Below are 12,304 nucleotides of genomic sequence, written 5' to 3'. Positions count from 1 at the left end.
TCAGGCTGCCAGTCAGAGGACCAATTTGTGATCATTTATTCTGATAATTGGGTCAAGACTCCATCTTAAAGGGATATGGAGGAAGACCCATGATTTGGATCATTTATATCTAAACTGGACAGATCAATAGGAAATATACTGCCAGGAACAATCCTGCACTAGCCAAGAGACCTACTAGACCATCTAGTCTTTTCCAGCTCTGGTTTTCTGTGATTAATTTCACACAAGGCACAGCCCAGATGCCAGACAGTAATGACTTTGGGTCACATGTGGTGAGTCAATGGGAAATAGGGCTCACGGAAAAGTATGAGCAGCTTATTTTTCCTGTATCATCTATTATCTACTGTGATAGACCCAAGCCAGTTGAGAACAGCAGAGTAGTCTTATTGGTAGCCAGGAAGTGGGCAGGTGAAGCCCGCCCACTGCCAAAGGACCTTCCCCCAGCCTAAGGGGAGGATCCACAGGACCTGGATAACCAAGTAATTCTGGGGGACAACAAATGAAATAACAGGGACAGGAGTGTGGTCAAAGGGCTAAACATAGGGAACCTAATGGGGACAGTGAGCAGAGAAAGGGAGCTATACTAGCCACTGGATAAGCAGTTTTCTGTTCCCTGAGTGACCAGAGCAGGGGCTGCTCCAGGCTAGTGAGAACACCTGACTCCAATTAACCTGCTAAGAGTCAGGTGAGGCTGTTAAGTACCTGACTCGAATTAAGGCCCCTCTGATGCTATAAAAGGGCTCACTCCAGTCAGGCCAAAGGGAGCCTGAGGAGAGGAAGTGTATGAGAAGAACTGGGAGCAAGAAGCTGAGTGTGAGTAGGCACATTGCTGGAGCACTGAGAAGTACAAGTGTTATCAGACATCAGGAGGATGGTCCAGTGGTGAGGATAAAGAAGGTGTTGGGAGGAGGCCATGGGGAAGTAGCCCAGGGAGTTTTAGCTGTTGTGTGACTGTACCAGAAGGCACTCTAGACAGCTGCAGTCCACAGGGCCCTGGGCTGGAACCCAGAGTAGAGGGCAGGCCTGGGTTCCCCCTCCCAACTCCTGATCAAACACAGCAGGAATTGACCCAGACTGTGGCCCCTACCAGAGGGGAAGGCCTCTGGGCTGTTTCCTGAGCCACAGGGTGAATCTGTGAGGTGAGCAAATCTGCCAATAAGCGCAGGACCCACCAAAGTAGAGGAGGAACTTTGTCACACTACATCAGGAACTTGCATTTTAAAAGCTCAATGTAATGCCATTGCAAATGAGAATTTTGGGTGGTAACAGTTCAGTTCTCATTTGGGTACAGTTTGTTTTTTTTAAGAAAAACAGCTTGGCACTAATTACAAAAGCCAATGAGTTGAATAGCAAGGGTGCTACAGGTCAGGGCACTAGAACTGTGCAAGGGTAAGCAGGGAAACCTGCAGTCAGTATAATGGGTGCAGGACTCAGGACTGGGATCAGGAGGTGCAGCAGATCAGGATTATGCTCAATCAACAAAAATTGGTATCAGACTTTGTGAGAGGGAGGATGGTCCAATGGCTAGAGCTCTATCCTAGAACTCAGGAGACCCATCTTCAATTCCCTGCTCTGCTCTGGACTTTGTGTCTGAAAGTCACTTGGTTTTTGTGACTCAGTTCCCTGCATAAAATAAAGGTAACAACACCCCTGTGAGGAAGGGCAATGCCATGAGCACAAATGCAAAGACTGTGGTGCTACAGAGATGGGGATCGTGCAAGTTCCTTAGTTAAGCCCTTGACTGTTTGGTAGGGAAGTTATTGCAGGTGAGGAGAGCAGGGCCTTGGCTGAGCTGTGTGATAATGGCCAAATGTGTAACTAGTTCCCCCACCCATCACCACTTCAGAGAGGAATAACATTGCTGAGACAATGTCAGTTCTGCTGTGCCTCCCATTGCAGTGCATGGAGCAAACAGGATCCTGAGACTGGAACTATGGAATATGCTTGGTCATCAGTAGGGAATACCCCAGACAGATGGAGTTGAAGAAAGCTTCATTTCACCTTCCTCTGAGCAATATCAGCCAGCCAGAGCGATGCAGGCCAAGTGCACCTAGATCTGATGAGACTTCCCCCCTCCCCCGAACACTTCTGTTTACCTGCTGTCACATCCCATTAGGCCCAGTGGCTCTTGCAGAGCTGGCTCCAGCCCTTCAAATTTCTTTCAAGATATTTCATTCCTAAGGGAGATGATGAAAGGAAAACATCCAGTAGCAATGTTGTGACGAACTGGGAATGTTCTTAATGTTTTCTCTGAATACTATGTTGGTGCCTCAGTGTCCCCTATGCAGTTCTTAAGTATCTAGGTGGTGGAATAAGGGTGTGTGATTGCTACAGAGCAAAGGGCCAGTGCATCTAAATGCCTGGCATGCTGTCTCCTAGCAACTGATGGCCTGGGCCCCTCCTCTGCAAAGGTGCCAACTAAAGGTGTTGGAGACAAAGATAAGGTGACCACCTGGCCCGGAAAGGAACTGAGCAGAGAAGACAGGGCTGGAGGGGGTTGTTAGTCTGGAGCTGGCTGGGGACGAGGAGTGAAGTGCAGGCGTGGGGTCTGGCTCACTGCCCCCCAGAATGGACCCGGCTGAGGGGTCTGGTTTGCGGTACCTCTGTTTTAGACCATGTTCCTGTCATCGAATAAACCTCTGTTTTACTGGCTGGCTGAGAGTCACGTCTGACTGCAAAGTGGGGTGCAGGACCCTGTGGCTTCCCCAGGACCCCGTTGGGGTGGGCTCGCTGTGGGAAGTGCACGGAGGGGCAGAGGATGCTGAATGATCCGAGGAGAGACCCACGAGGTGAAGATGTGTGAGCTTCTTGCCCTGAAAAAGTCTGCTCCAAGGGAGAGGAGGCTCCCCAAAGTCCTGACTGGCTTTGTGGGGAGCAGTTCCAGAACATCACCTGGGGACTCCGTGACAAATGTCATTTAGTATGTTGTACTTCAGGAACCTGGAGGGACAGAATGAGCAGCTGCCTCTTCCTCAAAAGAGGTTGTTTTTTGGTGCCTGGGATTCAGACAAGGCTGTAGATCCATTGTCTGTTTTCCTGCACCATGTACTGCTGTTAAGGCTTAGAGGCCTTGTTTCCCAGACCCTCACTTAAGGGGAGCCTTCACTATTGCCAGGATTTCAACCTACAATTATGATACCTTGAAACAATTGAAGTATTTCTTTCTATCCTACTGTACATAGGAGAGAGAGAGTTCAGTTCCTGACCCAAACTTGAAACCAAACTCCTACATGTGGGGGAGCCCCTCCACAGAGTCCTCAGTGATTCCTACACCTGGAAGAATCACCAGTTCATGCTTCCAGTTGTGCTGGGTCTTCAAGCCATCCAACAATCCATAAACAATCAGATCATGCAGCACATCCTAGTTCCTAGGAGTGCTCAGTCTCTCTGTAGGATTGACAGCTATAGGAATTACCATGCGACTCAAAGAATCAACTCCAGATCCCTCAAGGTAAAGGGATGGGGGGGGAACAGGCAAACATCTTGGGCAGTCTAATGAGACCTTTTCAAAAGAAAGGAAGGATGTCCTTGTGGCAAGGAATTGGATCAGGACTTAGGAAATCTGGGTTCAGTTCCTGGCTCGGCTACAGAATCCTTGTGTGACCTTGGACAATTCATTCATTATCCTTGTGCATAAATTCCCCTCCCCCACCCAAATCAGTAAGATGAGTATAATGGTTCCTTTCTTCCCCTCATGTGTCTGTCTTGTTAGTTCTTTGGGGTAGGGACTGCCTCACTACATGCCTGTACAGCTCCTAGCACAATGGGGCTCTGATCTTGTTTGGGGACCTTAGTGTTCCCACAAAGTTTGGGTCAGGAACTGAACTTTCTCTCTCCTAAGAGATGATTAAGATCACAAACTCTTCCTCACCATCTGTTTCCCTTAAGTCCAGCACAGCAGCAGAGCTGGTCAGTTTTGGGGGGGCTGGATTTTACCCCTTCTAGTTTTGTCCTGTGTGACCTTTCCATCTCATGCGAAAAGCCATTGTTTTAAAAAGCCATAGATGGAAAAGCAGGCGTCTCCCTTCCCATTGCACCACAGATTACCACAATGGAAAGGTCATGCCTTTCATAGCCAGACAATGTGTCAGATTAACTGACACGAGCTGCCCTTTCTCAGGCTAAGTCATCAGCTTCAACATTTTCCCTTTTTTTTTTTTTTTTAATATTTCCCTCCCCATGCAAAAAGAGGCTTTTTCTACCTCTACTGAAACATCACTTTCTCCCAGGCAGGGGATTTGGGTGGAGGGCAGCTTGAGGCCCAGATCTTACCATTAAGAAGCCAGAAGCAAAATGTAGTGAAGGGTTACAACAGTTCAAGTCACTGGAACAGCTGTGCCTCAAGTCTTCTGAGTAGAAGTGGAGAAGTAAAGCCCTGGCTCTGTTGAAGTAAATGAGTCTTGCCTTTCACTTCTAAAGGTATGGCTACACTTGCAGCTGTAGAGCGCTGTGAGTTAAATCTGTCTTCGTACAGCTGAGTAGGGAAAGTGCTGTAGTCTGTCCACACTGGCAGCTGCCAGCGCACTGTCATGGCCACACTTGCAGCGGCACATTATGGGCGGCTATCCCAGCGTTCAAGTGGCTGCAATGTGCTTTTCAAAAGAGGTGGGTGAGGTAGAGTGTGACAGGGAGCATGTGGGGGGGGGGGGGGGAGAGTGGATTTCTGGAGTGCTGACACACTGTCAGCACCCTGCCTTGCCAGTTCCAACCCCTCTCCCTCCTCCATCCCTCTCTCACTCACTGAAAGCAAACAGCAGCTGTTTGTTTTTTTTCCTCAGACCAGATAAGCAGCTGCTCACTGAACGGACACCCCCCACGCCGCCTCTCTTCAAACAAACATTATCTGTGGGCGTTCCAAAGGGAGCCCCCATGCCTGCCTCTACTCATTCAAAGCAAACAGTAGCTATGTTGGCTTTTTTGATAAGCCACTCCTGGAGCTTCTGGAGTTCACAACAAAACAAAAAGGAATCACAACAAAACAAGGAGAGAAACGAGAGGAAGCTTCACTTAAAAGGATTATGGGGAGTTTCCAGAGGTCAATCACTGCATAACAAGCTTACTCCCCATTTACACTGGAGCACCAGCATCTCAGCCACTCTGCAGCAGCTGTTAATCCTCTCGAGGAGGTGGAGTACATGCGGTGCTGTAGCCACGGAGATACAGTGCTGTACATGCCTTGCCAGTGTGGATGGGGAGTGAGTTACAGCACTGTGGGCTGCTTTATTGCGCTGTAACTCAAGTGTAACCAAGGTCTAAGGCTAAAACCCTGGCCCCACTGAATTCCTAGCTCTTTTTATTTATGCCAGCTTTCATGCTTACCAAACAGAACCTACGCTGAAAGTAGGCAATTGGGAGGTGTGATTGAAGATCAAATCTAGCTCAGGCAACAATAGCAATGAAGCTCCAGCAGCATGGTTAACTACAGGGACTAGGCTCACCTGCCCACCCCGCAGGACCCTGGGTACATATGCAAGCAGCTACCAGCCATGGTTTCACTGCTAGCATTGCTCAAGCTAGCTCTGATCTATCTAGTTAGGATGTGCAGACATACCCAACAATCAAACCTCTCAACTGTCGGGGTTAGAGTCCCTGACATCTGCAGTGTAGGCATAGCCTTCAACTCACACAGCCAAGTCTTCAAGAGTGGACAGTGATTTTTTGCTACTTAACTTGAAACACTTTTAAAGGTTTGGTTATCTGAAGTGCTGAAAACCCATGGCTCCAACAGAAGCCCATGAGATCTGCAGATCAGGCCAAAAGCATCTCAGGGAGAGCTGTCTGAAAACTGGAGTTTCCATCCCAGGGGAAATTCCAATATTTGTTTTTGGCCCAAACTGGGAGGAAAAGTCAAGATATTAGAATTTTGCATGAAATAGAAAGTTTAAAAACAATTAGAAATGTTGAAGTACTTCAGTTAGAAAAACAATTGACATGTAATTGATATTGACTTGACCCACAAACAGTCCACCTGAGCTACCACATGTCTCATGGGAGTTTTAGTTTGGGTGCCTCATGCCTCCATTCTTCTCTATGGCTCAGACTAGCTGTCTCATAATACACCATGGTCACATGTCTTCTATGATGCACCACAACAATCTGTGCCTGTTCCTTTATTGGTCTTGTTAGGATAATAATGAAGAGTTCCTTTTGAGGAGTAATTAGAACATGTTTGCAGAGTGCTGTATAAGCATTATCACCTCAACTTTTCCTCCTAAGGACTTGAGCCTCCAGGATTTTCATACACAGAAGTACACATGTGGGGGTCTGATTTTGATCTCCCTTATACTTGTTTCACATTGTAATCCCCACTACATTCAGTGGAGTCACTCCCAAATTACATGGGTGTAAATGAGAGAAAGATCGGACCTGGAGTTTGAATTTCTTCCTTGCTGTCACAATGCAGTTACTCTGGATTTACCCCTTTATCATTTGAGATCTGCCTGACCTAATCACTGGACATCTCACTGCTCTGCCTGGTCTCGTCGGCTACTTCAAGCGGGGGGAAGCCCCAACTCAGCAACAGCAAAAGGGGAGCTGATTTTTGACTGACTTGGCTTGCAAATTGAATCATTTGTCATTGTTACATTTGCATGCATCTTATTACAGATCTGTGATCTTGGACATCTTTCGATCATCCTCATACACACAAAGCCCTCTCTGGTTCTCCTTTAATGGAGCTGCAGCAAGCCTTTATTCTCCAAATCCCCAGCAGCTGCCATAGCGGCTCCATTCCAACAAACGGAAACCTTATCTTCTGATGGCTGCATGCAGCACATTCTCTGTGACATTTAGATCTCCCTTTGTAGCAGACTCAGATATTTCTGCTGTTAAAAGCAGCCTGCACAGCTGGCCAATTTCATTACTGCAAATGTTATTACAGCAAGCGTGTGTTTAAGACAATGACATTGACAAAAAGATATGCCTTAGCAACACGCTCAGCCTTAGTGAGGGCCTGGGTTCATCACAGCGTAAATGGGAACCTACAGGCATCAGAGCCCTTCATGCAACAGCTCTTTTCTTCAAAGAAAAAAAAAGTACAAGGTGGCCTGGGGCCCTAAAGCCCCAGTGCTGAGATTGTCAAAGGAGATTATGGTAGTTAGGCACCCAACTCAGTGAATTTAGATTTGGGCTTATAAGAGGTTGGGTGATTGAACAGGAGTGAGAAGGGAGCCTTGCCTCACTCAACACCACAACAGTCCCAGCCCTAGGCCCTTAAAGAAAAGGCAAGACTCTTCCTCTCTTCCCACATCTGACCCTGAGATCCCCAGGATCTTGGCTCAGAAGGTACTTCTTGGAATGGGGTAGCCTGGACTCTTCTCAGCCACTTCCTTTTCTTTCAAGGGCCAGTTCTGAGCTCCTGAATCATTTTGGCAGCTTTGAAAATCCCAGGTACTTTAGGCTAGATATTATGGTAGGAAATGGAACAAGAAATGTATGGTGATTTGTATATCTAACAGCATCCCATTGGGCTAGGGGCTGTATGTGTATATAAAATGAAAAGAGACTGACAGGGTATATAAACTCCACCAGCATGGAAGAGGTTAAGGAGCTGCTTTGGTTTGGAATAGCCCTGCCTTATCACAAGTCACTCCAGGTCTGGAGGAGTTTAAGAGGAGGAAGCAGTAGTAGGCAGCCCTGGAAAGGGAGTAGGTTGTTGAACTTCCCAGCTTGAAGCCTGGTAGCTAGCAGAGCCTTTGCCCTCATAGAAAGGGAACACAGGTTCCCTATGCTAAAGAAGGGGAAGAGAATATTTATACCTTGTTCTTGGAGGCCCAGCAGACTCCAGCGCCGCCCAGAGGATTCAGGGGGCCTGGGGCAAAGCAATTTTGGGGGCCCCTTTCATTAAAAAAAAGTTACAATACTATAGAATACTATATTCTCATGGGGGCCCCTGTGGGGCCCGGGGCAAATTGTCCCACTTGTGCTCCCTCCTCCCTCCGGGCAGCCCTGGGAAAAATAAACATTTAAAAACCTTCCACATCTTGGCACAAAGCCAGTTTTGAGAGAACTACTTTTCAAGTCACCTTTACAAGGTATCACTGGTTCTCAGCATCAGCTAGTGCTAAAAAGCACTAAAGCTCATTAAAAGGGTTGGACAAATATTTTCCGTCAACTTCTTTTGGATTGAAAACTAGGTTTTTAAAAAGCAGGAAAAAAAAATCACAGACAATGTCTGCTTTCCTTCAAAATGTGGTGGTTTTTTCTTTTTAAATTGAAAAGTTGAAATTAGTCTGCCAAAACTTGAACGTGGTTTGGGGTTTCAGAAGTGTGTGGCGGCTCCTGGATGTTGTATGCTTAGGTGCTAGGGGATGGGGGAAGGTGGGGGAGCCTCTAACATTCTTGTGGGGACCCCTGGCAAATTGCCCCACTTGCCCCCCTAGGGTGACCAGACGTCCCGATTTTATCGGGACTGTCCCGATATTTGCTTGTTTGGTCGGGACACTGGACAAACAAGCAAAGGCTCCGGAGCCCAGAAGGGCTCGCGCCCTCCCCCGCCCTGACTCTGCCCCCTCCTTCCCCCATTGGCTCCCTCCCCAAATCCCCACCTCTTGCCAAGCATGCCATGCCCAGGAGACGCAGGGGAGTGCGGGGCCGGGGTGAGTGTGAGTCTGGCCTGGCCCCGAGCAGGCAGGACTCGGTACCTGAAGGGAGAGTAGGGGGGCGGCCCGCGGGGCCAGGCGGCGGCTGTTCTCCCCACCTGGGCAGCAGGACTCGGGAGCAGCCGCTGCTGCAGCTCCCACTGCCGCGGGGGGAGGAAGCGGCCAAGCACGTGGCGCTCAGCGGCTGCGGCTTTGGCGCCCGGGCCAGAACCCCCCGAGCCCGGGCCTGCTGCAGGGACCCAGCAGCGCGCACGCTGCGCCCAGCCCCTGGCCAGTTGTGTCTGGGCTGGCTGCCCGGCTGGTGCAATCCCGCAGCAGAGGCATCGGCAGCCCAGCCCCATTCGTTCTCCTGCAGGACCCAAGCGGGATGTGGGGGCTGGGGCCTGCTGCCCCCACTCCGGGGCCGCCCGCAGCATTGCACCAGCCGGGCAGCCAGCCCAGACGCGACTGGCCAGGGGCTGGGTGCGCGCTGGGTCCCCGCAGAAGGCCCGGGCTCGGGGGGTTAATGGGTGCTAGAGCCGCAGCCGCCAAGCTTGGCCAGCGGCTGCTTCCTCCCCCCGCGGCAGTGGGAGCTGCGGCAGTGGCTGCTCCCAAGTCCCGCTGCCCAGGTGGGGAGAACAACCGCCGCCTGGCCCTGCAGGCCGCCCCCTACTCTCCCTCCAGGTACCGCGCCCGAGTCCTGCCTGCTTGGGGCCAGGCCAGACTCTCACTCACCCCAGCCCCGCGCTCCCCTGAGTCTCCCGGGCCTCCCTCCAGCGCTTGCGGAGGGAGGAGGAATCGGGGGTGGGGGATTTTTTTATTTTTTTTTTGCGCTCTGCCGCCATTTTTTTCCCCTCTGTCCCTGTCTCCCCATGTCCCGATATTTGACCTGGGTGATCTGGTCACCCTATGCCACCCCACCCCACCCCACCCCGGGGCGGCCCTGGCAGACTCTGGATGGACTGGGGCCCCTCTGAAGAGTCCAACTATCATGACTAGAACTTCCCACAGGCAGGGTTCCCCCTCTTTGCCTTTAGTCTTGTGTGCTGACCTTGAATTTGTTTTCCCACTTGGAAAAGGAGAGAAGAAGTCAGGAGGCCTTGGGCTGAGGACCTGTCATTGAATACTCTTGCTGGAAGATTTGACCTTGTGAGCGTGCACTTGCTATGTAGCATCCAAGAAGGGGGTGTGCTCTGATGGACAGATCCCTGACAAACCCTGCCCTGAAAAGCATTCAATCAGTCAATATGTAAATAGGGACAGAGGAGGATATATGCTTTACCTGCTCATAGATGGCCAGATCCTGGCTCCACTGGGGTCAGTAGGAGTTTTGCTATTGACCTTAATAGGACGAAGGCATGGACCCTAACCCTCAAGTGGCTGAGCCACTGTAGCGCATTCCCCCCACCCCAGCAAATTCCACTTTCATCAGTGCTGCAGCACTGATTTAGCACAGTAGTGAAGACAAGCCTGAAGTCTTAAAAGATGAATCTTTACCAGGTGAGGGTTTCAGATGCTATGGTAATGAGGACATTACATACCTTATAGATAGTCAAAATGCAGGGTCAAGTGGCATGAACTGTGTACTGTTCTCTCTACCACTTAAAATCTTGTATTCAAGGGGCTAATCTGAAATCCACTGAAGTCAATGGAAGCCCCCAACCAAAAAAAGCTCAGCGGTTTGAATCAGGTCCTGACCTCCTCTGCTGACAAGCCCCTAGCTTTAGTGAAGTCAGAAAGGAAGCATCTTGATTTAACACATTTTGGCAGCAACTTTTTTTTTTGTCTTTTAGGTTCCCCCCCCCCCCTTTTCTGCACACCAGCAACTCAAATCCATCCCAGACTTCAACTGACACTAACGAGGCAGCATATGACAAGCAGAAAGCATCCACAAGCAAATCAGAGATTGCCAGCTCAGTCATCATAAATGCTGCAAGTTCTCTACAAAGCACCCGGCTTCTAGACAGGGTTTAAGATGACTGTCTCCTCTAACCTATTAAGGCTCCTCAGGTTTCAGAGCTGCAGGACAATGACTTGTTGGGGACCTTTGGTGCCTGTTTTTCCCCTATTTTTAAAAAGGGATCTCATCACAAGAGCTGAAATTGGTTGCCAGAGGAGCCAATCAAAAAGTTCCAGAAGGTTTTAACTTCCCTTGTGGCTGATACTGCTGTAATCAGCACCAGAGAGACTGAGTTACCTGCCCTTCCTTCCTTTGGTCTATCATGTTTCTTATAGGGAAGCATATATTTATTTTGAGGTGATTTTGTCATCCTGGACTCCAGTCATGGCCAGACAGCTTCTGTCTCCTCCCTGGTGCCTAGCATGCAGCATGATGGGGGAGTTTGGTAGAGCACTTAACTGTTGGGAGCTTGCAGGAGGAGGATCACTTACAGCTTTGCGGTTTCCTTTAAGAGACTATATCCCTGAATGAAATGTTCACCCCCTGGCCCACACGTTGGGAGGGAGAGAGCACAATCTTCATAAAACTTAGAGAAACACATTAGTGTTTCATCTGGGAAAGCACCATGATCTAGATGGAAAGTCACTGGGACTAGGGCAACCTTAATTCTGGCTCCAGTTCTGCCACTAACCTGCTCTGTGGCCTTTAGTATGTCACTTTCTTTCCCTTCCCATCACTTGTCTATATAGGTTGACTGCCTTTGGGCAGAGACTGTCTTATACTACATATGCACAGCACCTTGCACAATAAAGCCTGGATCTCAGCTGGCATTGTGGCAGTACCCTAATATGGATAATAGCAATAATATTGCAACCTCCAGTAGGGTGTTAATTTTCTTCTGCAGAGCCTTCCTGCTTCTCCAGCAGAAAATAGTTCCAGACAGGTTAGTATAGCATTAAATCAATCTTGAATGTTGTATGCAGTGCTATGCACACTGGCTAAAGATTCACTTCCCCTCAACAAGGCAAATAAGTGTCTCAGAGACTAGGGAACTCAGATTCCTAAAATCCTGGACAGCGGTCCTTAATCAAAAATGCTTCACCTACTGATATCATATGTGTGATCCCCATAGTCACACACAGGCATGACACACCAAGGCCATGTGTATTACACATACTTCACACTCATACATGGGCTGTGCACCACACAAGTGCATGGCCACAGCTCACACACCCATACATGACACTTGCATGCTGTACATGTGATCCATGCACCACACATCTGTGACTTGCTCACACCTCACAAACCTGCATGATGTGCACCATGCACAAGTAGCATACACAGAGCACACCTCACATGGGACATGCACCCACATTTATATAGAAGGCTATTTAGAGGGCAAACATGTCCATTTTCAAAGTCTTCCTGGAAAGGCAGAGGGGTCCTGGAACATTTTCAACCCAAATCATACACAGGGACCACACTATTTTTCATACTAGCAGGATGTAATCCTGTGCATACTAAAGTCATTCTAACAGCAAACACACACACAGAGCAAACACACACAGTCTCTCTTACAAAGGGCTTCATGATCCCCTGAGCCTCTGGGTTCCCTAGAAAGTTCACTTAGTTATTGCTCAGAGATGATGTCTTCTATTTAGCAGTGACTCATACCACTGGGGAACTCAGCAAAGGAAGCCCTAACATGGCATCCTGCTTCTACACCTCTCCATCAGCATAGCCAGGGAAAGGGAGTCTCCTCATACAAGTCTCCAGCCCATTCCATCTGCTGCAGGAAAAACCAGGGCCATGCCATCAGACAGCA

The 12,304-nt window shown here is 49.1% G+C and overlaps 1 protein-coding gene and 1 long non-coding RNA gene across 2 annotated transcripts in view; both read left to right on the top strand.

Annotated features, from left to right (window-relative positions):
* The first annotated feature begins 772 nt into the window (after window positions 1-772).
* Window positions 773-12,304, top strand: part of DUSP26 (dual specificity phosphatase 26) — a 34,582-nt gene continuing 23,050 nt past the window's right edge. The window contains exon 1 of the mRNA XM_039526844.1: window positions 773-813. Coding sequence (XP_039382778.1) covers window positions 784-813 — 30 coding nt within the window. The 5' untranslated portion in view covers window positions 773-783. The remainder of the gene's footprint in view (window positions 814-12,304) is intronic.
* Window positions 3,374-5,224, top strand: LOC120399004. Its single transcript, XR_005594878.1, has 2 exons — window positions 3,374-3,451; window positions 4,779-5,224. It is a non-coding gene; the product is annotated as an uncharacterized LOC120399004 (long non-coding RNA).

Source organism: Mauremys reevesii, linkage group 2 (genome assembly GCF_016161935.1).
Source record: "Mauremys reevesii isolate NIE-2019 linkage group 2, ASM1616193v1, whole genome shotgun sequence".
Classification (NCBI taxonomy): Eukaryota; Metazoa; Chordata; order Testudines; family Geoemydidae; genus Mauremys; species Mauremys reevesii.
Note: the sequence above shows the minus strand (reverse complement) of the source record. Positions and strands in the feature narration are given on the sequence as shown.